The sequence below is a fragment of the Plecotus auritus genome (assembly GCF_963455305.1).
Source record: "Plecotus auritus genome assembly, chromosome: 8".
Classification (NCBI taxonomy): domain Eukaryota; kingdom Metazoa; phylum Chordata; class Mammalia; order Chiroptera; family Vespertilionidae; genus Plecotus; species Plecotus auritus.
The window spans coordinates 115,543,084-115,569,174 of NC_137782.1; the positions used below are offsets into that span (position 1 = coordinate 115,543,084).

General features: G+C 50.0%; 1 protein-coding gene across 1 annotated transcript in view; it reads right to left on the bottom strand.

The window, feature by feature from the left end:
- The window catches only part of LOC308256652 (protein Daple-like), a gene marked incomplete at both ends in the record, with an annotated part of 320,027 nt that extends 296,722 nt beyond the window's left edge, over positions 1 to 23,305 (bottom strand). Inside the window, 2 exons of the mRNA XM_080684943.1 lie at positions 22,371 to 22,465; positions 23,246 to 23,305. Coding sequence (XP_080541069.1) covers positions 22,371 to 22,465; positions 23,246 to 23,305 — 155 coding nt within the window. The remainder of the gene's footprint in view (positions 1 to 22,370; positions 22,466 to 23,245) is intronic.
- Positions 23,306 to 26,091: the final 2,786 nt, after the last annotated feature.

The window sequence follows — 26,091 nt, forward strand, 5'->3', positions numbered from 1 at the left end:
AAGAAACTGCAAGGAGTCTTAAAAAAAAAAAAAAAAGATTAGTGACTAGAAAGTCATCACTGTGGCATGAAGGAGGAGAAGGACAAGCCCTAAAAGAATGAGGGCCCCTCAACCACATTCCCAACCCTGCTCCTTCCACTGACACCGGGAGCACAGGGGTCGCGCAGACGGGCTGCTGTGCAGGGAGAGGGCCAGCTGGGGAGCCATGGCAGGCCCTCTCCCCTCTTCCAGGACACAAATGCCCGAGGGCCGCCTGCCCCTGCTGGGCTCACCTTCATGCGGGCTGCCTGCCTGAGGCCCATTGCCTCCCTCTCCAGCCTCTCCACGCGGCTCGCCTTCTCCCTCAGGGAGTCCAGCTCAGACAGGGCGGCACGAGCAGACTGGGCGCTAGCGGCCAGCTCCATGTTCTGGGAGGTGGGCAAAGGCAGGGGACCTGGCTCAGGGCACCCTCGGGGCTGGGGAAGGCCCAAGTCCCTGCAGCCCCAGCAGAAGGCAGGGGCGGGCAGGCTGGTCCATGTGCAGGCCCCTGAGTGGGGGCCCCACATGCTGTCACTGAAGCATGTCACCCCACAGCAGCTCCCAGGACAACTGGCTCTTAGGCAGTGCTGCTTTGAGCGGGAAGGAGCGAGGTTCCAGGTCACATTCCTGGACCTGGGGCCACGGTGACTGGGGCACCCTAGCCCCCCAGCCACCCCCACAGGACAGGCCTCCCGCTCACTTCGCGCTGGGCCTCCTGCAGCTCCAGCAGCAGCTGGTCCACCTCATGCCTGGTGTCCGCCAGCTGCTCCGTCTTCTCCTCCCTGAGGGCGATGGGAGGACGTGGTGAGGGTTTCCTCAGAAGCACCTGGAAAACCCACCACCTGGGAGACCCCAGCGGGGAAGGAGAGGGACCTGGCTTCTGGGCGTGAGGAGGGCGTCTGCAAGCGGGGCTGCAAAAATGCTCCTGACTCCAAGGTGAGCTTTAAGTTTTCAATGCCTGCTCTCAGAACAACCACAGACCTGAGCTTTCCTCTGAGGGTGCGGGACAGGGAAGGTGCCCCCGGAGCCACTGTGCCCTCCACAGCCAGGCAGGCAGCGAGGCCCACTGGAGGGGAGGTGAAGCCGGGCAGCTCCCAAGATACCGGGCATGGTGCCATCACCTGCATCAGGAAAGGGGGAGCAGGCCCACCAGACGGGACAGGAGACACATCCTCCCTCCAGCCAAGAGCACCCACACTGGGCCCGAGGGTGAGCAGCAGGCTGCTGCTCTGTGTCTGCCATGTCTGGACTGGCAGGAGCCCTAAAGGCCCAGCAGAACCCTGCTGTGCAGGCCCAGGGAGGGGAAGGGAGGGAGCGGGCTATCCAGGGCCCAACAGGGACCCAGCTTAAAGCAGAGCCCAGTCACTCTCGGCACGTGTGAGAGCGCCCCCGTTTGCTGCCCCGCATGGCAGTGAACCACATGTGCTAGCAGGTGTGATGACACAGGGCACAAGGGCAGAAAGAACGGGGTCACTGGGAGACTCACAGCTCCTGCCTGACGCCGCGCAGTTTGGCCTTGGTGTCTGCCAGCTCCACGGCCAGGTGCTGTGTGTCCTCGCTGGGGCGGCTGCTGGTGTCCCGCTCCAGGGTCAGGGTCACGATCAGCTACAGAGGGCAGACAGAGGGGTCTCACCAGTGTGCTCCTGTGCCTGGCACAGTGCCTGCACTACAACTTGCTGAAGGATGACCAAAAGACGGAAGAAGTAAAAGAGAAGATGCCACGCGAGGAGGGAGGGAGGAGAAAGGTGGGGGAGTTATTAAAATGCAAGGATACATTTACTGAGACAGCAGGGCTGAGTGAATGGAGCAGGACCCCCAAGCTCAACTTCTGTCCTCACGCAGGTGTCTGGGAGGGGACTGAGCCCTAGAGGGAAAGTGCCCTCGCCCTGCCCCCAAGGAAAATGGACCAGGAGGACAGGCAGTGTGCCCGCTTGAGAGGAAATCAGGATGAGGAGCCAGACCCATAACTAGGGACCCAGGCCCAAACCCCTCCCTACCTGTCCCCCAGCTGCTGGGACACCAGCAAACACACCTCCCTGCAACTGTCTCGCTCATCCACGAGCCTCCTGAGGTGAAACGCCATGTTCCTCCAGAGGGACTCCAGCTCCTCCAGGGCCATGTCTGGGACCTGCAACTTCTGCAGGTCAAATAGGCTCTCCTGGTGGTGGGTCACCTGGGGGCACACAGGGGCATGGTGCTGCGGAGGCTGGGCAGGGAGCAGCTGTGGGGTCCCTGAGAGCACCCACCTCACAAGGCCACGCCCCCTGGGACCTAGGCCACCTCTCCCACTACTGACCCACTTCACTGACATTATTAACCCTCAGCCACTACGTGTCTGTGGGGGGCGGGGAGGCGCCTCAGCAAGCACAGCCACACTCTGCAGCCGAGCTCTTTACTCACACACCACTGCTGCTGTCACCTTAGTTCAAGAGGACACTGACTTCACACCAGACAGCACTCCTCACAGTGTGGGAGCTCCCTAACTGTCCCCGGGGATTTCAGTCGCGCACCATCCATGTATCACACAAAGAAGGTGAGCCTTGGGAGGGGAGGGTGAGGAGGTATGGCATCTTATTTCTTAAAATAGAATCTAATGCGAAGATGGCAAAATATTAGAATGCTGCCATCAGAATGTTGGGTCCATGACCATCTTATGTTACTTTTTGAGGAAACATTTCATAACCTGAAGTACTTTCCAGGTGAGCCTGTATCTCCTCCCCACAGGCAACACAGGCCCACCTGGTTTCCCCTTTTCGCCAGGTGTGAGCGCAGGCCCCAGCCTCATCCTCGCTGGGCAGCCTCTCCTCCAACTGCCAACATCACCTTCTTCAACCCAGGGACAGGCCCTTGACGGGGAATCAAACCTGCAACCCTTTGGTCTGCAGTCCAACACTCTAACCACTGAGCCAAACCATCTAGGGCCTGACCTCACCTTCTCAACCTGAGCCCCCAGACCAGCCGAAGGAGGCAGAAGGTCTGTTTCCAGTCCGTGTCTTCTCAGTGTGGGAAGGTGAGTGTTAGTGCACTCAGGCCTCAAGAGGGGAAACAAATGGCAATCCACTGAGTGAGGTGCACCAACAAGGGTCTTACATTTCCCAGAGGGGCAAATGGAGGGGGAGAGCACCTTAAAAACCCTGCTTGGCTGGTTTCATTCAGTGGTTAGAGCACCAGCCTGGGGAATGAAGGGTCTCGGGCTAAATTCCCAGTTAAGGGCACATACCTCAGTTAGTGGTTTGATCCCGGTTCCATGCGGGAGGCAACCAGTCAATGTGGCTCCCTCACCTCAATGTCTTTCTCTCCCCTCCCACTCCCCTCTTCCTGCTTCCTTTCCATTCTTTCTAAAAAGCAATGAAAAAAATATTCTTGGGTGAGGATTAAAAAAAAAACACAAAAAACAAACCCACAACAAGAAAATGGGGCCTTTCAGGATCAATTGACATCCACTTCCTCACCTTTCCCACCTCACAAAGGAAACGTTGGGATTCAGCGGGTCTCAGAGAATTCGGAGAAATCTCAGCCCATGGTACGCGGCACCAGAAAGGCAGGGATGTGGGGCTCTGAGGTTGGGCTCTAGGCCTGCTCCCCCCACCCAGTGCTTGGGAAAGGCCTCTGATGTCTGGAGGGGATCCTGGGATGCAACCCAGCCACACAGCAGTCACATGAGCAGCTTTTTAAAAAATGTTATATTTTATTTCTTCAAAATATGGTTTTATTGATTCCAGAGAGGAAGGGAGAAGGTGAGAAATGGAAAACTTGATGAGAGAGAAACACTGATTGGCTGCCTCCTACACTACCTACTGGGGATCAAGCCAACAACCCAGCATGTGCCCTGATCAGGAATTGAACCATGACCTCTTAATTCATGGGTGGACACTCAACCACTGAACCACACTGGCTGGGCCACAGGAGCAGCTTTAATTGAAGGCTTGTGTTGCTCCTCTGACTCGGTGGGTGTTTTGTGGGGCCCAGCACCTGAATGTATGAGAAGCACCCAATAATTCTGAAGCCCCGTCCCCAGGGCCAGCCCTGAATGTGATAATCACTCAGGCTGCCTTGCATCCTCCCCCCTTGTTATTTTAAATATTCTGCTGTCTGAGCAGGGAAGACAGTGAGTAGCAAAGACCTAGTCCGCGGATACATACATGTTCAAAACACAAGGACACACAAGGAAAATTAAAAGGCAGAATGGCCCTAGCCAGTTTCCTTTAGTGGATAGAGTGTCCACTGGGGAATGAAGGGTCCCAGGCTCAATTCCGGTTAAGGGCATGTACCTAGGTTGCTGGCTCCGCCCTGGCCAGGCCCTGGTCAGGCAGTGCACAGGAGGCAACCAATCCATTTGTTTCTCTCACATAGATATTTCTCTTAGTCTTTCCTCTCTTCTTCTCTCTCTAAAAATCAATGGGAAAATATCCTTGGGTGAGGATTTAACAAAAGCAGAATGGTCCTCGGGCTACCAGGTGGCTGCTCACTGTCACAAATGGCTGAGCCTATTTAGGACAAAGCTGACTTCCCCAGACTGCGACCAATGGCTTCCCTCTCCTACTCCAGTGCTGACTCAGCACCCACCACCCATGGTGCCTGGGGCTGGGTGCCCATCAGCCCAGCCTGTCCCTGGTGCCGGCTTAGGGCACTGTGTTCAGCGGCCCCTGCCAGCCCCACACCTGCTCCTAGGTGCTCCTGCTCATGTCTTTTTCATGCCTTTATCTCATCTGTCCAAGCAGACCGAAGGCTGAGCCACATCTCCAAAGACACCTAATCATACAAGGCTTCTTCTGGAGGCAGGGGGAAGGATGTAAGGGAAATACACTTTCAGGTCGGTAGCTGCCCCACAGGCCCGGTTTCCAGGGAAACCACTTCTCTGATGTGACCACCTCTGCAAAGGTCCATGGCAGAGGGGCTGCCCTCAGTGCAGAGTCTTCACTCCTCCACCCCAGGGCCGAGTCTACAGCTACAGCCTTTCTAGGACTCGGCAGCCTGTGTCTCTGCCACGTCCCTGACAGTAATGGAGACCCTTTCCCCAGGAAGATCAGCCATGGGAAGCAGAGCCACATGGGCCAGAACACATTTTCAGGGCAAATCAAAATCTGAGCCCAAACCCCTTGACAGTACTTACAACCAGTCTGGCTCCATAATAGCCAAGAACAGGAGGCAAATGGAGACTTGATAGAGATGTTTTAAAATTTTTTTTTACATTTTTACCCCCATTTTATTTTAGCTTGCTGATGACTACCTTTCCAAACAGGTTCAATACGTCTGGTGTGTGAAACCTCAAATTAGGAAAACCACTAATGGGTGATGTAGTCTTTAAACTTTCCCTTGGTGGTGAGAGCCTGCCTCCCGGTTGCCACCGGAGTGGGGGTCCATGGCTAAGCCCCACAAAGCCAGCCACACACCTACCTCCGGGATATGGGCCAGGATACTGATCTGAGTCTCAATGTCCAGCTGTTGGATTTTGTCAAGAAACTCCCCTTTCCTGTCACACTGCGGAGGTAATGCATGTTAATAAAAGCATTCTGCAAGTGAGGCAACCTGGGCCCAGCACAGCCACAGAAATAGTTTCCAAATGAACTGCCCACCAGTCACTGGCTCTCTCCTTTATAACCAAGAATCTCTCCTCCCTACTGTCCCTTAGACTGAGTTTTCTCTAGAAGTTGCTCTGACCACCCACAGCAGAATCACCAGGGGTACCTGTTTTCAAAAAGCCCATCAGGTTGAAAACGCTAGGGGTGAAGTACAGAAATCTGCACGTTAAACAAGCTCCAGTGACTCTTAAACCAGATAAGGTCAAGAGCACCAGGGGTGACAACCTTCATCGTCAAAGGGCCGGATGGTACGAACATCTCAGAGTCTGCGGGCCATTTAGTCTCAGCTCTGCCATTGTGCTGTGCGAGCAGCCAGAGATAACACATGAGGAATCGAGTGCGGCCCTGTGCCCATGAAAGTTTTTTCCAAAATCAGGGGGTGAGTCAGATGGGGCCCCCAGGCTGCATGGAGTTTCTGATCTTTGGTGTACGTGTCCCTATACTGGGGATAATTTGCTAAGGACACCCTGGGCTGAGGAATCCCCACTTGCTTCTTGCCAAAGGTGCCCTGGGACTAGAATCGGCTGCTACCTAATGAGTGGTCCCTTCTCTCAGGAAGCCGGGACGTGTCATGTTGGACTGAAGGCAGCTTCCCTCCTACCTCAGTCACTAAGGGGGAGTTTATCCCCACAAATCCACACACAAGATGGCAAGGGCAGGCCCCCTTCCACCCTTGCCCAAGCCCTACCTGGACAGCACAGCCCAGCACCAGCACCAGCATCTTCTTCATTTCCTCCATACTCTTTGCTAAATCAAAAGAGCAAGATATTTAAGTAGACTCATCTCCTCATAAAATCTCACCAGTGATACACCACCACTCTGCTGTTGGGGGGAAAATCAGATAAGCTAAAAAAAATCATTTCTCTACCCAGTGATTTCGACTTGGGTGTACCCCGCCATCTGTTTTCTACATAAGGGCTTGTGTATTATTTAAGCCAAATGAGAATTCAGTACATAAATATTTGTGATCCTTTCGACTCAAATATGTTATCAATATCTTCCCATGATAATCCACGAAATTCAACATCAGCATCTCTTTAGTGTGTGCGGGAAGCAAGCCCAATGGCAGAGAGGCGTCTCCGCAGGAAGTGCTGAGTGGGCGCTGAGATGAGGCGCACACAACTCAACCTGATCATCATGCAGCATTGCAAACAGACAAGCCCCAGACGTACCCCCAGCTTCACACTGCCCACATCCTGCACGTCTGTCCCGTCGCTGTGGGGAAGCAGGGGACTTGGTGGGAATGTCTGTAAGGAGGATACTTTGAAAGGTCGGGGGCTTCTGGGGGGACCTTGCCGAAAGCGGCAGCCCCTACCTTGATTTTTCCAAACAAGTCTGATCCCCGGTGTGTTTTGCTAGAATCTCTATGTTTAGTCTTTAAAGACCCGACCTTGTAGAAGCACATACTTTCTCAAGGATGCTTACCTTGCTAATTGTATCTAGAGGTTAATTTTAGTTCCAGCTGTTATGACAAGAAAAGCCAAAGGAGGCAGGTGAACAGGGTACTTGGTGGCGATAGCCAAGTAGTGCCTTAGCCTCTCTTTCACAGAAGCGTGTGTGAGAGTCATCATTCATCTGCTCAGGGTCTGCCTGCAGCCCCGGCACGCCCCCTCCTCCTCCTGTTTCTCAGTGTCAGTGTTTGGCTGGAGGCTTCCAAAGAAAACCCCAGACAACTTACAGACGTCACTTTTGATGGTCTCATACTTACTTTGCACAAAGGCTACAAATTTACTCAACTTCCTTCCAGAGGCTCAAGCTTTCAATGTTTTAATCCAAATGATGCTAAACAACATCTTTGTGGTTAGGTTCTTTGGTTTTTAGAAGAAAGAAAAGCAATTGATTTTTTAAAAATATTTTTAGAGGGAAGGGAGAGAAAAACAAACTCGATCTGAGAGAGATAGACTGGCTGCCTCTTGCATGCCTCCTGCTGCGCACACCTTCCTTCCCCTTCTTGAGATAGCGCCTGAAACTCGGGCATGTGCCCTAACGAGGAATCAAAACAGCAACATTTTCAGATGATGTCCAACCAACTGACCCACACAGGCCAGGGCTTAGAGCAGGGGTGGTGAATATCCAGCCCGAGGGCCATATAAGGCCTCCAAATCCTTTGGCCTGGCCTTCCCAAAGCATTAGGAGTGAGTTAATGAAATGTCTGACCAAATATAGCAGCTAAATTTTAAGTTGATAATTTTGTATGGCCCACAAATGATATCATACATATCCAAATGGCCCTTGGCAGAAAAAAGGTTGCCCACCCTTGGCTGCTGGTTTGTAAAGCAGATTCTTATTTACCTCTTTAGGGAAAACTCATCCTTTAAGCTCTTTATACTGCCAAATTGCCAGGCAGAAAGGCCTTTACAATTTTACTCTCTCACAACCAACATATAAAAAAGCCCAATTTCCCCAGACCCAGACCAACACTATCATACTGCTCTTCTCAGCTCTACCACTCAGACAGGACACAAAAAAAAAATCACATTTCATCACTTTGCACTGTCTCCTTGATTATGCATCTCCACGTGCTTATGAGTGCCAGCCACCTAGATCAACAGCATCAGAATTCTGGGCTGTAGACCTGGCTGGTTACCAGGAGCAGTATGACCCCACCAAGCTGTACCCTGTCCTACAGCCTCAGTTCCCATCTCTGAAATGGAGACAGCTGGCCTGGGTGATGTGCAGAGTGGTTTTGGGGTAAAAGAAGTTCTCTAGTTTTCCAGCTTTCTTATCATATCCTGTTCTACTTGGGGGAGAAGGAATGTCCCAGAAAAAGCATTGTTTTCTTGAAAGACTTAACCACATACCCTTGCACTGTACTAAGTGGCCCAAGGTTCCAACAAGGACCCCTGGGATGAAGAAAACAAACTCGTATCCCAAGAATTAGTGCTGTGCTTTATTTCAGACCCTGGGCTGTAAGGTGTGCATGGAGTAATAGGTGACCTCGTCCTAATAGCTCTCAAATGAGAAATAGCTAAAAACAACCTTTCCTGCAATGAAGACATTGTGGTTGAGTCTCAGAACTGGGGGCTGGACATTCACTGATGTAAACTGCACCCTCTTTGCCGTCTCCTAGCCTGAAGGTGGGAGGGAGGGGAGAGGGATGGACCACAGGGTCCCCATGGACCATCCAGATCCCACTCTAAACAATATGCTCAATGAGGGTGGGTGCTGCACATCTATCTACTATGCGCAAAGACATCCCTTTGCTAATAAGTGTACAACTTCCTGAGTGTTTAAAATGGAATAATTTCAAAGACTTATGATTGTTATTTCACTTGAGGCATTTCATTTGGACTCAAGGATTCCACCCTGACTCACTGCTCTATTCATGCTGAGCTGATGATCAGCCACATTTCATTTTTGATAAAAAAGAAAGGGAGTGATCATAGGAGTGTTAAAAGCCTCCAATCAGTCCCACTAAAACCTTACCATGGCCACAGTGCTCTCGCCCACCAGCCCATGTGCCCATGTGACCGTCGCCCCCAACCCCAATCAGTCTCCAGATGACAGGCAAGTGCCTCTTGTAAGCCGTTTGGTGGATAATACAGGCACAGACCCTCCCAGCCATCGCCAGCTCCTCTTCCTATAGCGATTCACCTCCCCCAGGCTTGTACATGGTGCTGTAGCCAGCAGACAGCTGACACCCAGCGAGAAAGTGTTTGGAGGGTGTGGAGCAGCAGAAACAGAAGGCAGAGTTCATGCAGAAAATCTTGATGTTCACGGCAGAAGGTCTAAGTGTACCATACTTTAGAATAACTCCAACAGCTCTGAGGGTCCATGTTCCCAGCCACCGCAGAGGAAAACAGCATTAAAAGTGGAAACACATGTAGGATAGGCCGACTGCTCCACTAATAGTAGCAAGAGCATAAGCGAAGAGGAGACTAGAAACCCTGTACACAAACACACACACACACACACACACACACACACACACACACACACACAGAGACACACACACAGACACACACAGATACATATGAGCTCAATCTACAGTCTGAGGTGGCTCAATGAAAGAGCAAAGAGTTCCACTCCATCAGCACTGGCAATTACACACATGACAATCATGATTCATTCATTCATTCCCACACATCAGGCATCAAAAAAACCTAAATCTGATCCAGAGCACTGTTAGAAAAGTATGGGATTCCTGTTTGCTAAGTTTTGTTAACTGGGGCGGAGGGTGGGGGAGAGGGCGACTAGGAGGGAGGTTTAAAGGTAGAGAATTAATTTTAGAAAAATCTTCATGGAAAAATGATTTAAAATAAGCTTTGGGGCAATAAACAGGGCACTAGGAGATTAAGGTGGAGCTGTGCTGTGTTTGTTCTCACCAGGGTGAGTGGATAAAAACATGTGTTGCAAACCAAGGCATCCTATGACTGTTTTCCCTACACAGATTCCTATGAAACTTATAAGAGAGCGAGACCGAGAGCGAGAGAGCGAGAGCGAGAGAGAGAGAGAGAGAGAGAGGAGAGAAGCACAAGTTCTCTCATATTTTTATGGGAGGCTGATACCCAATTTCTCTCAGGATTTCAGGAGTAAGAAAAACTGGTATTTTCATAAATCTACCAGACTGTGGGTTTTGAATAGTTTCAAACTCAAAGAAGACTCTCTAGTGCCGTGGTTGGCAAACTGTGGCTCGCTTGCCACATGCGGCTCTTTGGCCCCTTGAGTGTGACTCTTCCACAAAACATGGCCTGGGCAAGTCTATTTTGAAGAAGTGGCGTTAGAAGAAGTTTAAGTTTAAAAAATTTGGCTCTCAAAAGAAATTTCAATCATTGTACTGCTCATATTTGGCTCTGTTGACTAATGAGTTTGCCAACCACTGCTTTAGTGGGTCCACACCAGCGAGACTGGCTCAGTGACAGTTAAGCAGGCAAAGAAGAAACAAACCTACAGACAGCTCCCTTCCAGGCACCCATGTGTTCCAGCTGCTGGGAGCTTTGTCGTAATCAACACCTTCCTCTGCCTCAGACCAAGAACATCGACAATGCACAAAAGCTGGAAAGCACCCAGGGAACCTGGAAGAAGGGCCTCTAGTCTGCAGTGAGATCAGGCAAAGCTTCTTAAAGGAAGTGACCTCTGAGCTGAGAAAAACAGGGTGAGGGGGGAGAGTTAGGACACAGTGAGCGAGAGCGTTGCAGGCACAGGAACAGCACATGCAAAGGCCCAGAGGTAAGAGAACATGGTGCTTGTTCCAGAGCCGTGGTGCAGGCAGAGGCACAGGATGTGGCGAAGGAGATCAGCCGCCCTGTTTAACTCCCCAGGGAGCCACCTGACAAGCATGAATTAACTCTGACTTTCTGGAAGATGTCCAGGAGCACATTTCATTCGTTCTTTCAAGGTCACAGCGAGTGTCTGAGGTTAGGACTTGGAAATCTTGCCCTCTCCGGCCTCAGGGAGCCATGGCAGACATGCCAGGACTTCCTGGTGAGACCCACCATGGACTGAAAAGGGAATCACAGGGTCCCCGTGGAAGAGAGATGCCAGTTCCTCCACAGATTCTTCCTTTCTTACCAAAAGGTCCCCACTCTGTGAAGGTGGCCCTGACTCCACATTTACTGAGGAGGACAGACCCCCAGAGCGGCCACATATGACTCGGCCCCTAAGCCCACCAAAGAAGGGGCCTTGGCTGCATGCCCAGAGGAACAAACCCATCTTTTAAAATCTCACCGGAATGATCACGTGTTTTCACTGTGCTGGCTCCAAGCTGGCAGCCAGAGCTCTATGTCCAACAGCTGCCCAGAGCTACTGGCACTGGCCAAGCCTCCGAGGGGGTGAGGAGGGACGGGCTTTCACTCACCAGACAGCGGGTCTTTGCCAATCATCAAAACATCTGGCAAGCTCATTACAATCAGCTGCTGGAGAACTTCCTACAGAAACAAAGAGGAAAGATACCACTGAGAACAGGAAAGGAAAATAAAGAATGACCAACAACATGACAGCTTATCAAGTCACTGGGTGAGCGCAGCCACTGCACGGTAAGTGGGGACATGCTGTGTAAGAGGAAGGAATAGTTAGGATATAAATAAATGTGAAAAGCCAGAGCTACCTGTACTTCTGCCCTCATCATAACCAAATAAACATTATGTCTGCATATGAGCAGAGACCTTGGGAAGAAGAGCAAACGTTACATGCCAGGACAGCAGCATCAGGTGTGCGTGTCTTTTTAAATTTTTTAAAATATGTTTTTATTGATTTCCCAGAGGGAGAGGGAGGGAGTGGAGAGAAATATCAATGATGAGAGAGAACCATCCATAGGCTGCCTCCTTCACGCCCCCTCCTTCACGCCCCCAAACCCTGGATGTGCCCTGACTGGGAAGCCAACGGTGGCCTCCTGGTTCATAGGTTGATGCTCAACCACTGAGACACAGCGGCTGGGCTGTGTCTTTTTAAAAGATGTCTTTATTTTTGTGGTATGATTTGTTGGTACAGCTAAAGTAAAGAATGAAAATGAAGGAGATGCTGCAGGGTCTCTCTAGGATGATTCAGGATGCTGTGTCAACAGGTCTCTGGTGCAGGCTGTAAAGGTGGAGACTTCTCTCCTTTACAGCAGCGCCCTCCCTGGGAGAGGGATAGATCACAGCTACACTGCACCCCTCAGAGAGGTGGCCTGGGAATGGAGCTGCCTTCACACGGAGGGTCTTTGAAAGCAGGCCCAGGCACCAGCCCTGGTCTGGGGGTCTCAACCATCCCTCCTCAGAGTGTGCGGCTCACCCTCACCCACCACTGTGTTCCCCAGAGCTCCTCCAAAGCTCCAGGGGAGGTGGTCTTCCCTGTCCAGAAGGGCCTTGCTGATTACGACTCAGAAGATAGAAATCCAATTTTTCAAAAGACAAGTAAGGGGGTAGGTTTCACAGGTATACTTGGCCTTAGACCAGCCGTGGGCAAACTACGGCCCGCGGGCCGGATCCGGCTGTTCTATCCGGTTCTCTTGCTCTCCCCTCCGCTCTTTTACTTTGAATTTATATTAGTTCACACAAACACTCCATCCATGCTTTTGTTCCGGCCCTCCGGTCCAGTTTAAGAACCCATTGTGGCCCTCGAGTCAAAAAGTTTGCCCACCCCTGCCTTAGACAGTGGTCACTAGAGAAATTCCTCACCAACAAAGCTCTTCTTATACCTTTTAAAACATGTTTCCAACTTTTTTCAGGAGTCGCTCTATTGCATAACTCCCTGAATGTCTACATTCAGTGTCCTGCCAGCTCACGGAGGCCGGGAGTTGCCAGTGCCGTCAAACATTTATGCACTGACTTTATCCTCCCTTCTTGTCATCTTTCTGTGACTCCTATCCACACCAGAACTTGGGGGGAAGGGATGTTACCCCTTGAGGTGTACCCACTCCCAACAAACTAGGCCCCTCTCCACTCAGGGTTGGAGAGTGTTTCTTGCTATCTGGGGTCCCATGTCACCGCATCAGAGGTGACTAACATTTTCTTAAATATGTCTATGTTCCTCCAACAATGTCAGATGTACATTTCCTTCTATTCTGACCTTGGAACTGAACTTTCCATTTTTCAAACTGAGCATGCACATTTCTAAAGGTAATTCCAAAATTTAGTCATCAGCCCCATGCTCATGCAATACAACAGCCACACAGAGCTGACAGGTCTCAGAAAGAAGGCGGAGTAGGGAAAAATGTGCAAGCAGTATATGGAAGTTTTATCTAAAGACATCACACAAAGTAATGCTAGTGTGTGTGCATGTGTATATATACAGTGACACACACATCCACACATACACATGCATACACACATACACACACACACAGCAAGAGTATAAAAATTTGAATTGCATACCCATCAAATTGGTGATAGCAGTTATCTCCAGGGAGAAAAGGGAGGATAAATGGACTCAGTGGAGGCATCATGGAGACTTCTATCAGAAAAAACATTCTTTCCTTTTATAAAAAAACTAGAGGCCTGGTGCACGAAATTCATGCACGGGGGGGGCTGTGTCCCTCAGCCCAGCCTGCACCCTCTCCAATCTGGGACCCCTCAAGGGATGTCCAACTGCCTGATTAGAACTAATCCAGGTAGGACTGGGACTAAATGGGCAGTCGGATATCCCTGTCACAATCCAGGACTGCTGGTTCCCAACTGCTCGCCTGCCTGCCTTCCTGATTGCCCCTAACTGCTTCTGCCTGCCAGCCTGATCAGCACCTAACCACTCCCCTGCCAGCTTGATTGATGCCTAACTGCTCCCCTGCCAGCCTTTTTACCCCTAACTGCCCTCCCCTGCAGGCCTGGTCCCCCACAACTGCTCTCCCCCGGAGGCCTGGGTCCCCCCCAATTGCCCTTCCCTGCAGGCCTGGTCACCCCTAACTGCCCTCCCTTGCAGGCTTGATAGCCCCCAACTGCCCTCCCTTACAGGACTGGACCATCCCAACTCTCCTCCCCTGCAAGCGTGATCGCCCACAACTGCCCTCCCTTGCAGACCTGGTCCCTCCCAACTGCCCTCCCCTGCTGGCCATCTTGTGGTGGCCATCTTTAGTCTACATGGGGTCAGTCATCTTTGACCACATGGGGGCAACCATCTTGTGTGTTGGAGTGATGGTCAATTTGCATGTTATTCTTTTATTAGATAGGAGGATTAGATAGGATAGAGGCCTGGTGCATGGTTGGGGGCTGGTTGGTTTGCCCTAAAGGATGACCTGGAAGAGGGTGGGGATTACCTTGGGGTGGGGGGCAGGCTGGGTAAGGGGCCTGTCGTGGTTTGCAGGCTGGCCCACACCCCGGCGACCCAAGTGGAAGCCCTGGTATCTGGGATTTATTTATCTTCTATAATTGAAACTTTGTAGCCTTGAGCGGAGCCAAATCTCCGACTTACTCCGTGGCTGCAGCCATTTTCCTTGGGATTTATTTATCTTCTGTAATTGAAACTTTGTAGCCTTAAGCGGAGGCCAAGGCAGGCCAGGGCAGGCGGAAACCTTGGCTTCCTCCATTGCCGGCGACACCCAAGCCTCCTGCTCTCTCCCTGGCCTCAGCCATCTTGGTTGGGTCAATTTGCATACTCGCTCCTGATTGGCTGGTGGGCATGGCTTGTGGTGTAGCAGAGGTACGGTCAATTTACATACATAGTACTCTTTTATTAGATAGGATATATTTTAATTGATTTCAGAGAGGAAGGCAGAGGAAGAGAGAGATAGAAACATCAACAATGAGAGAGAATCATTGAATGGCTGCCTCCTGCATGCACCCTACAAGGAATTAAGCCCACAACCCAGGCATGTGCCTTGCCTGGGAATCGAACAATGACCTTCTGGTTCACAGGCTGACTCTCAACTTTTGACCCACAGCTGACAGGTAAAAAAATTATTTCTTTAAAAAATCTGTAAGAAATATAAAAATATCACATCTATAATAATAAAAGGGTAATATGCTAATTAGACCATACATCCTTCCGGACGAAGCTGGTGCTGGAGGGAAGCCAGATGCCGGCAGCAGGCAGAAGGAAGGCCTACGCTTCCACGAATTGTCGTGCATCAGGCTTCTAGTATGTTCATATTCATTTGAAAAAAGGATACTCAGGTGTTCATTATAAACACTGGTACTGTTTGATTTTTAATTTTTCAAAGCAATGGAGGTAAGAAGGGATTACAGAAGATCACGCAATCCCAGACAATTTCTTCTGCTGTTTCCTCGGAGACATAAAACAATTTTGGGGTCTGCTGAGCCTTCTAACCAAGGTGAGAATTCAGAAGGAAGAAGTCAAGTTCAAGGAATCATAAACCACACTTCCTCGAGGTGCTCTTAAATGGAAATCTTGGTGGTCGCTGGCCATCATGGGATGTGTAATATCAGGCCAAGGCCCATCCTCTGCTTGACAGATGAGAACTCAGAGGCCCAGAGAAGGAATGCACCTGAGGGGAAGAGCTCAGAGAACCTCAGCAAACCTCCCATTTCAGAGTCGGTCCTGCAGGTGGGTCCCTATATCCATCTAAGGGTCCAGGTGTCAGGATCGATGTCCCTACGTGAACTTGAAACATGTACATGTCGATCAACAGACACGGGATGTATCCAGCCGCTGACCGAGGGCCTCCCACCACCATGCAGCCAGAGAAGCCTCAGCAGCTTCACAGGACAACGAGGCCCTGACTGCCCAGAGGAAGGGCCAGATCACAGGCGTCCAGGGCAGGGAACGGTGGTGGACACAATGCACAGCCCAAAGAATAAACATGCGTCCGCTATTGGTTGCACGGGGGATTCCCCCTGCACTGGCCTTATTTTCCTACTGATTCCATTATGGAGTGAACTTGTGTTTCGTGTAAGGACTCCAGGCTCTGATATAAAAAATGAACTAATGTGCCCCAAAATTTAGTTTAAAAAGACTCAAGATAAAAAGAGCTTGTCTGTTGAGCAAGTACAGCAAGGGTTGTGTGGCACTGACACAAAGCTGACCCGCAGGCAGCTGGAGGCAGCATGCGGCTCTGCTCAAGACTCAGCTTTCCTCCAGGCCTCTCTCCTCTTGGGGTGTCTGTCCTGGAGCTGGTGCCCCCCGACCCCCACCAGACTTTCTTCTTCAAAAACAGAGACTTCATGAAGCCTTCTCCCAAGGCCCTGCCCAACTGTGGCTTCCTCGGCCCCTTCCTGTCATCTCCCTCACTGAGCCCTCTGGTCACCTGGGCAACACTGGGCCCCTCCTCACAGGGCTGCCAAGACCTCCTTCCTGCCCCAGGGCAGGTGAGACGTGTGTCCACTGTCTGTGATGCAGAGGAGTCACCGGGGAGAACGGAGCTCTCGGCCCCAGGAGAACTAGGGGAAGGTGCCCCTTCCATACATCACTCGGTGTACTCTGTAGCCCGGTGTTCCCGTAGGAGGGTGTGTCAGCATCCCCCACAGGCTTGTTAAAAAGGAGGCAGGATCTCCACAACAGGTCTTGTGGGGGCTGCTTAGAGAAGCAGACCCAGATGGTTGCTGACAAGTTCCCAGGTACTGCGGCTGCTTCTGGGCTGGGCACCCCCTTTGAGAACCACCACTCCAGCCATCTGATTCCCAGTGAGACAGGAAAGACGTAACACTCAACATCCGGGAACTTCTGATAATATAGAATCCTGGCCCCAACCCCAGAGGCGACCAAGCAGCGGGCCAGGAGGAGGCCGGAGACCCTGGCTGAACACCAGCCCTCCCTCAGACTGAGCCTGGCTATGCTGCTCCTCACCCCGTCCTGTCCTCTGAAAAAGGTCAAGGAGAAAGTCTTCCCAGGTTTTCAGAGGCAAAACTTGAACTTCTTAAATAGCCGGTGCTATTCAAGATGGGCCTCTGGTATTCCTAAGTGGCCTGCCCTGATGCCTCAGAAGAGGACAGCCAGGGTGCCAGATGCGTTGCCTGGCAAACAAGACCAGGGCTAGGTTCTGTGACTTTGTGTGTCTCGCTGAAAAGCCATGGGCAGAGGGATCCCACTCTACCTGGGGGTGACCTCTCACCCTTCCTGGTCAGAGTATGGAATGGCTGTCTCGCTTCGCCCAAGCCCTGACAACAAGGGGACGCTGGGCGGTACTTCTTTTGGAAAACTTTCTAGACTATCACTTCACAACAATGACCAGTTATGCGTATGCTATCATGTCAGGTGGGAGGGAAAAGACAAAACACAATCCCCATGCAAACACTGGGAGGAAACACTAGAACAGCTCATAGAGACTGTCTTTCAGTGGTGGGATCCAGGGTAGTTCTTATTCTTACTACTTGTGTGTTTTCCTAGCTGTTTCTAAAAAGCACATATTACTTATATGACCAGAACATAGCTTTATTTTCCAATAAATCAGAAGGAAATAACACAGCACAACCCTGCCTGCACCTCCCTGTGTCAGCCCAGAGGCAAGTGCCTGCGGTTTTCTCCACGTGAGCAGGACTGAGGCAGGGGCGCCATGGGGCCCTTAGCAAGTGCAGCAGCAAACATTTACTCTGCGCCAGGAGGCTAAGGCTGCCATGCACCCCTGCCCTGCCCCCAAAGAGCTGCCAGTGCAGAAGCCGGGCCAGGAGGTAGGTGCTTCCTTCTCCCTGGGATTCTCTGGGCCCTGAGGGTGGACTGGCCATCTTTTCTTTCCTGGGACGGTTCTGTGTTCTGGAGCACTACCCAGTGCCCAAGAGCAGCAAACTGCCTGCGATTCCACATGGCCAGGCCCCATTGACCAGCACAGAACTGAGCGGCAGGGCAGCTGACCACCATCAGCTTGCACCCTCCTCGACCAGCAAGAGCAGGGGATGGCATGCGCATGGCCACACAGCTCGCCCCAAAGCCTGCCTGCTCTGTGCTGCTCACGGAGAGCCTCAGAATTCTCCTCCCCTGAGGCCTGCATCGCTGCCACAGGGAGAGGTGATGCCCTCCCAGCTATACCTGAGGCAGGAGGCCTGCCTGTCAAGAGTCCCATGTTGGCATCTCCCTGGTTTTGATTCCTGTGAAAACAGGACAACAGGCCTTCATCCCAGCAGCTGGGGCAAGTGCTGACTGTGACAGAAGTGGAAAGGACTGCCTCCACCTCAACGCCCTTTCCCCTGTCTCCTGCCCATAACCCTCCAAACAGGAAACTCAGTTGCGCACCATCACTCCACTCAGGTGTCATTTACGCCAAGAAGCCTTCCCAGCTGCCCCCATGCAGCCTGAGTTAGGAGTCTTGTCTGTTGAACTGCTGGCACCATCCGCCTCCCTGGCACTTAGCACACAGCATCAAAAGCACCTGCTTACCGCGAATGGTGCCTGCAGCCAGGAATCAAGGTCCCTCCACGCCCAGACCCAGTTCAATGGCAGCACCACCCCCTTCCCCTGTCTTTGCCTGTCAGAAGCGCATCACTAGCTGAAACCCACCAGCCTGCAGCATGCATGGCCCTGAGGGTGGTTCCCCTCAGACAAAGAAACTAGGCCACTTCAGCCCCATCTTCTGATCTCTCCCAGGCCCCGCCCAGAGGCTGCTCAGAGTCATGGTGCTATGCTGCCAACAGGCCATGGAATGAGCACAGCAGCATGCTGGGAACAGTGCCAGAGTCTGAGTCTGCCAAGATCTCAAAGAAACCACAGAATAATCCTGGGACTTGTTGGACAGTGAGTGTTTCTTCAATATATATATATATATATATATATATATATATATATATATATTTTTTTTTTTTTTTTTATTTATTTCAGAGAGGAAGAGATAGAAACATCAAAGATGAGAGAAAATCATTGATCGGCTGCCTTCTGCATGCCCCAGCTGGAGACTGGGCCTACAACCTAGAGCCTCGCAGGCAATGCCAGTGAGTGGTTCTTAAAGCATGTTCCCTGAGGACCCAGGAACTCATAGAGATGCCCTGGGGGGAAAGGTGGGTGCTGAGCAGAGGGCACTAGGGTCCTCCAACCACCAATCAATCAGAGTCATGGGGCTTCACCTGAGATCTTAAGAAAACTCATATGGGGACGCAAGTTTCAGTGCTCAGAAGAAGTGTGAAAACCAGGGCCCAGGTGACAGGTTAAGTCCATATGGCATCCGTGCTGGTCATATAAAGATCAAAGATTTATTTTAACAGCCCTTCGCCATCAGGTCCTCCTGCCATGGACGATCTGCGAATGAGATACCATGAGCACTGACAAATGGACACTCTACACGCTAAACTCCAGTGCTGTCATCGGCACCCTGGGGGCTCGTCCATTACAGTCCTGACCCAACATGACCCTCTGTGGCCCCATATCTCCTTCAACATCTCGAATTGCTGCTGTACAAAGACTCGCTGAGCTGTGGACAATAACCAGGTCAGTGTGCCCCTCCCAGAGCCCATTCCAGCCACTCCCCATGCGACTGGTGCTTGGGGCCACAGTGGCGACTCATCTCTGGGGCCCTCACACAGCACCAGAGCCAATGCCATGCACACGGCTCAAAGGACATTCGCTGGACAAAGTAAAGCAATCCAACATCTGCCCCTTCTCACAATGCGGGGGGAGGTGGGGATAAAAGGTGCAAGTGAGAAACCCTTAAGTGTTAGCAAGCAGCTGCCTCACTGTGAACACCACCTCCTCTGGGCTTCCTGCGGGGAAACCTTTGGAGTGATGACATTGCCAGGAGCACAGAAGTCCTGGGAACAGAGGCTTCCCTTACCTGGTAGAAGGTCTTAATGTGTCTGACCAAGATGGTCAAGTTCTCAATGCGGAGGTTCACATCGTTGTTCATGTGCTGGTGGAAGTGCTGTTTAGGCCTGGGGTCTCTAGGGGAGGAAACAGGAGACTAGAAACAGCGTCTCCCAGCATTTGCCACACCTCCCTTCCCAGTGCTGGGCAGCCCTCTCCAAGCCTAGGTCAGTGTGAGGCTGAAACCAGTGTGGCTCCAGTCAAACCCGAATTCTGCCCCTGCCGAGCCGTGGACCTTGGACAATACACATCCCTCCCAACCCCACGACAAGCCCTCTTCAGCCCCTTAGTCAATGTCATTTCCATTCCCACTCCTGGCAGCACCCACAAACCACCACCAAATGCAGTACAGATCCAAAAGGTTACGCTGTGTGCAAATAGATAATCCACCCCACAATATATTTAAAGATTAAGAGACTTAGGAACTGAACACACCAAAATATATGAACCATCAGGAAAGAAAAAGGGGAAACATGGTACATTTTCTGACTTAAATCAATAAAAATCATTCATGTTCTACTTCACATGGGTTCCCCTCCTCTGTCACCAGCCTGGGTCTCGGGCTGGTCCTGTGATTTCACATTCTAGAGACACAATTCCACCTGGACAAACCGACATCATCCGTCTGTGGCACTATATGGTGTACAAAGCCGCCCAGGAGACATGCTAACAGTAGAGACACAAGCAATTCATGTGGGAACCCCCAAAACATCATTTACTTTCCACTCTCCAGGAAAAGTCAGGTCTGGTCATGATGAAACCAGAATTCTCAATCAAGTGACTTATAACTTCACTCATCAATATGTGTGTTCAGGATATTTCTCAAAATGCTCAGGCTCAAAACAGGTTTCCTATCTGAAGAGAACAGACTCAACAGGAGGCCTTATCTGCAGCCTCTCCTGCTTTTCATAACAAAGCCCTCCCACTCAGTTACTGTCCCAGGACACAGGGAGGGTGATAATTCAAATGAGGGCTGTCTTCATGGGTTCATGAGGGTGCTGAGCCTTCTGGGAGCTGGTCTGATGGAAGAGAGGCAGGCCTCTTCTTCTTTCCGCAGTAACCTGCCCCCTCAATAAAGAAGGGGAGATTGGAGAGATATGGAAATCGATCTCAATGCCATTCGGCTCATTTGAAGCCAATAATTAATACAAAATTGACAAATAGGAAAAAAATCTACAAGTAAACATTTCAAATGTCACTGGAAGTACAATTTAAAAGCCACCACCACCACAAGCTGTTTGAAATTCAACCAGAACACAAGCAACTGACTTCATTTTCATCAACGTTCTCAGAGAAGTGCTGCCAAAGCTAACAGATGTGTCATTTATAATCTAAGCAAACACAGGGTTGGTAAGATTGGTAAGACTGGTAGGGCTTTTGAAAAAAAAACAAAAACATTAGAAATGAAACTTCTACCTCTCCCACAGCATGATAGCACATGACGTATTAAAATAAAAGGAGCTATGTTCTTGGAAAATTTCTTAAAACAGATCTTTTTAGGTAAGTCTACTTAAACCACTTTCTTTTTGTTTTAAAAAATATATCTTATTGATTTTTTTTTTACAGAGAGGAAGGGAGAGGGATAGAGAGTTAGAAACATTGATGGGAGAGAAACATTAATCAGCTGCCCCCTGCATACCCCCTACTGGGGATGTGCCAGCAACCAAGGTACATGCCCTTGACTGGAATGGAACCTGGGACCCTTCAGTACACAGGCCAACGCTCAATCCACTGAACCAAACTGGTTAGGGCTAAACCACTTTCTGAATATGCCAAAGCTAACTCCTCTTCCTGTGTGGGCCACAAATGAAGCTGATTCTCATTAGCCAAAGGGTTTATGCTCAAATCGGACAGCTTAGTTGCAGGTGAATAGGTGAGCATAAGGGGTTGGTCCATGGAGAACATTTGGATGTTCCCTTTTCCTTCAAGTGCCCAAGAACCACACCAACGCTAAGTTCCAACACCTCCCCTGCCGTTTCTGAGTTAAAAGAGAGTCAGAGGTAGGAGACACCACCTCCTTGGGGCAGGCTGTCAGTCAGACAGGCTCTGCAGAATTCAGCAGCAGGAGAGGATGTGGTCCCGCATGCATGCTAACAAGTGCCACCTCCCCCAGACCCTGTTTGAGATGCTCCAAATCGGTCCCTCAGCATTCTGACGCCCTGTGCCTGTCCTAACACGGTGGCTTTCAGTCCAGAACCTGAGAAGCCACTTAACTGACTGCACTTGCTATGAGGCAATGAACGTGGAAGATGAAGTGAAAGATCTCAGAAACAGGCGTCCTAACCAGGAGTGAAGCCTCAGTCACTCTCAGTGCTCCCGGCCCACCCGACACTTCCTGTGGCCAGACACTGTCCGTTACAGTTCCATGACCCCCCACAAGTTTTCTTTTTAAAATGTGATCACTTAAACCACATTACTACCTGAGTTTGAAGTTAACTGAACCATCTGCACCAAGTGCTTGACAGTCCTTCAGTTGCAAATACCCTTCATCAAACAAACTGCCACCCACTGTCCTGCAGTTCTTCATCCCCAACGAATGGAAGCAAAAGGGCCCGTACTCTGAGGTACCACTGGCCCATGAGAAACCCTCCCACAGCAACTCAGCTTTCTTCATTACTACACCCTTAAGTCACACCTTATGAGCATCAGTTTTGTCCTTTGCCTGTGAGGACAACTTACATTTCCAGCATGACTTGGTTCAGCAAGATGCCATCCACCAAGTGCATGTATAGGTTGTCATCGTTGCCGCTTGCGACTGGGCTCAAACTTTTCACCTGCAAGGAGGGGGATGCGAGCAGAAAGGCCGGAAACGTCACCCCACGTGAACATTCTGAAGCTCTCCGGGGCAACGGTGGGCAGGGCCCCTGTGGGCTCGCCTGTGTGGGCTGAAGAGTCACTCAGCTCCCACCCTCACTTCAGTTGGCGCCAAGCCCACCTCTCTCCAGGGCCTGTCTCCCTGCCCAGATCCTGGCTACAGATGGGAGACAGCAGAAGGCAAATTTTCTCACCACTTTTCTCCAGCGTCACAGGACAGGGAAAAATGAAAAATAAAAGGGACTTTTCAATGCATTTCTCACATCTCTGATCTATTGGAGTCACTGTGTCCATCCCAGCTGGTACATGATCCCACTCAGAGACACCGCAATCCTCACCCATCACCGCCATCCACTGACTGGACTCGGGTTCATACACTACACCAGGATATTTGGGGGCAGTGAGTGCTTTTCCCCAGTGGTCCAGCCACATAGATCGGGTGACCCCTCAGACCCTGTCCGCTCCAGGACCGGCAGCCTAGCGCCCTGGCAGGAGCAGGTGAGCCCATCTCAGTCCAGGGCTGGGAGCGCCACGGGATCCTGCACCTGGTGCAAGGGCTCCAGAGTAGGAAACCCCTTAGGCCCCCTGGCCAAGACTCTCGCTCCCAGCTTGGAGACCTGCGAAGACCCCCGAGTCTCCGGACTGCCAGGGCCCAGGTGGATGGGGTCTGTGGAGACACAAGGGTGGGCGGGAGAGGAGCCAGGGCATCAGCAATGGGACAGGGAGGCAGGTGCACTCACCCAAGTCACCAGCGGGCTCTGCACAAAGAGCTCCATGAGCTCCCGGACAGTAACGTCCATCCTGAGGCTGTGTCCACCGTCCTTCGCTGTGCACACCGGCTCTGGGCCCACCGTCTCTGTGCCCACCGGCTCTGGGCCACGCATTGCCAACGGCTATTCGCCCCACATTCCAAATGGCTCCTCACCCCACATTCTAAATGGCTCTTTGCTCCACATTCAAAACGGCTCCTCACCCCACATTCTAAACAGCTCTTGAGCCTGTATTCCTAATGGCTCTAGTCCCCATATTCCAAAGGGCTCTGGCAGGGAACACAGCTGGGTTGGGGGCTGTGGCAGCTCTTGGCCAATGCTAAGTGCTTCAGAATACACAAAAATTATGACACACTCGCTATGAAATTTAAAATTTCTCTGGGCACATTAAAATATAAGGAAATATAAAGGGTCCATATCTACATCCTATGTAATTATAAATGTAAGTTAAGCACTTAAACATAATTTTGCCAATCTCCATTTCAATTTATTTTTTCTACCAGCCAAACTGCAGAAATTTGATCAGTTCCTTTGAAGTAATCATTCATTCATTTTCTTTTGTTCAGTCTGACCTAGTAGCTCAGCTTGGGAGTTCTCCCCATCGACAGTGAAAGGAGATGCTCCAGTTAGTAGTTCATACATTGCAACACCTAAACCCACCAGTCAACTGCGTACAAAACGATTTGATAGAATATTAACTAGTAAGTGATTTAGAGGAAGGAAAAATGAACAAAATGAAGCTGTATATTTGGGAAATATTTTAACAAAAAGATCCTGAACATAGATTTCTGTGCAAGGAGTATTAAACTAGCACATGCAAGAAAGACATTTAGAGAACAGATATGCAGGTATGTCAGAACAAAATTTAAATATTTAGGCTGTCAATCAATGAAATAAAAGTGTTTTAATTATTTTCTAAACTAATAATGGTTTTATTTTGGTTAACTAAAGAATTTATTTTGTTTAAAATTAATTTAAAAATTGTTAAGTAAATGAAATCTTTGGATTTATGATAGAGGGGGACAAAGTACCGATTAGCATTTTTAGTAACTATCAAGCTCCAATAAATATTACAAATTACTTAAAGCCCAAGAACAAAAATGAAAAAAAAAAAAAATCCCACCTTTTTTCATAACCACCTAAATCAATTCCTCTTATAGAATCTACCACAAATCTCATAGCCTTCTTTTGTAGGAAGCATGATGAGATTTAAAATAATGCAAAACAAAATGTGATCCAAACGGGAAACAAATTTATAAATGTAGTGACCTGAACTGAGAACACAGCAAATGACATATAATTTAGAGATTCTTGATATATTGAAAATTACTTCTTTTATCATTATGCAAATCAGGATTTGAATAATGGTTGACTATATGAGCTTATGCCAATGAAATATTTACTGGATGCTAAAATTTTAAACTCTCTGCTTCCAAATTTCAGGGCCAAGGTTTCAGAGAAATGCAGCAAAATTTATGGGACTAGAATTGTTTTAAAGAAAACACATAACAGTGACATAGAAAACAGGGGAGGCAGACTGAAACTACAAAAGAGTATGTGCAAGCCAGGCACAGTGAGGAGCACGTTGCACACATTAAAGCTCAATCAATTCAAAGGCCTCAAGGTGTTCCATCAACTCCCACTGACTTAGCTGAACTTTGGACCTCGGGTATGCAGAAATTCTAGGAGTAATATAAGGTTTTTGTTGGAGAGTGGGAATTTTTAGCCATTCCAGAGAGACCATGGTCTATGCGCCAGATGGAGTTGTCAGTGCTGACACCAGGCCAGGCCTTGAGATATGCTCTCATGGCCCCTTCCCAGCATGTAGGCCTTCTTTCATAGATCACTGTTAGCTTTCTGAAGAACAGGATGACCCTGTAAATAACACAGTCGTCAATGGCATGATCCTGACGTTTCTTAGGAAAAACTGTTTTGTCTTGGGTTACTTGTTCTGCAAAAACAGGATGTGGTTAATGTGCTTAAAAGTGGTCCCGCACAAAGGGTCGGGGCTGCTCTCTGACTTCCCTGCGTGGAGAGAGAGCAGTCGCCAGCCGACTATTAAAGGCTCCCTAAATTTTAATTTGGTCTGGACTCCAGTGGTCATTCACTTGTGTTCACTCCACAGCAGTTTTCTTTCCTGAAAACCGGATCCAGGGTTCCAGGCCCTGGCTGCTGTGGCTCAGTTGGCTGGAGCATCATTCCATACATCAAAATGTGTTTGATTCCTAGTCAGGCCACATACCTAGGTTGTGGGTTCAATCCCCAGTCAGGGTGCATACAGGAGGCAACCAATCAATGTTTCTCTCTTACACAGATGATTTTCTCTCTCTCTCTTGCTTTCTCTCTCTCTCTCTCTCTCTCTCTCTATCTATCTATCTATCTCTACTTCTCTCCCCCCTCTTTCTCTCTAAAATCAATAAGCATATCCTCAGGTTAAGATTAAAAGAAAATTGGTTCTATTATATCTTAGAAAATGTAGAATTTTCTTTTGTTTTTGTTTTTTTAATACCTAGTATTTTTTAATTTTTTTTATTGTTTAAAGTATTACAGGTAATAGTACATATATCTCCTTTTCCCCCCCATTGACCTTCCCCCAGCCTCCCCTACCCACTCTCGCATGCCCTCATCCCTCCCCCACCCGTCGTCCCCCGCAGGCTTGTGTCCATTTGTTGTGCTTATATGCATGCATACAAGTCTTTGGTTGATCTCTTTCCCCCTTCCCCAACCCACCCCTGCCTTCCCGCTGTAATTTGACAGTCTGTTCAGTGCTTTACTGCCTCTGTATCTATCCTTTGGTTCATCAGGTTATAATGTTC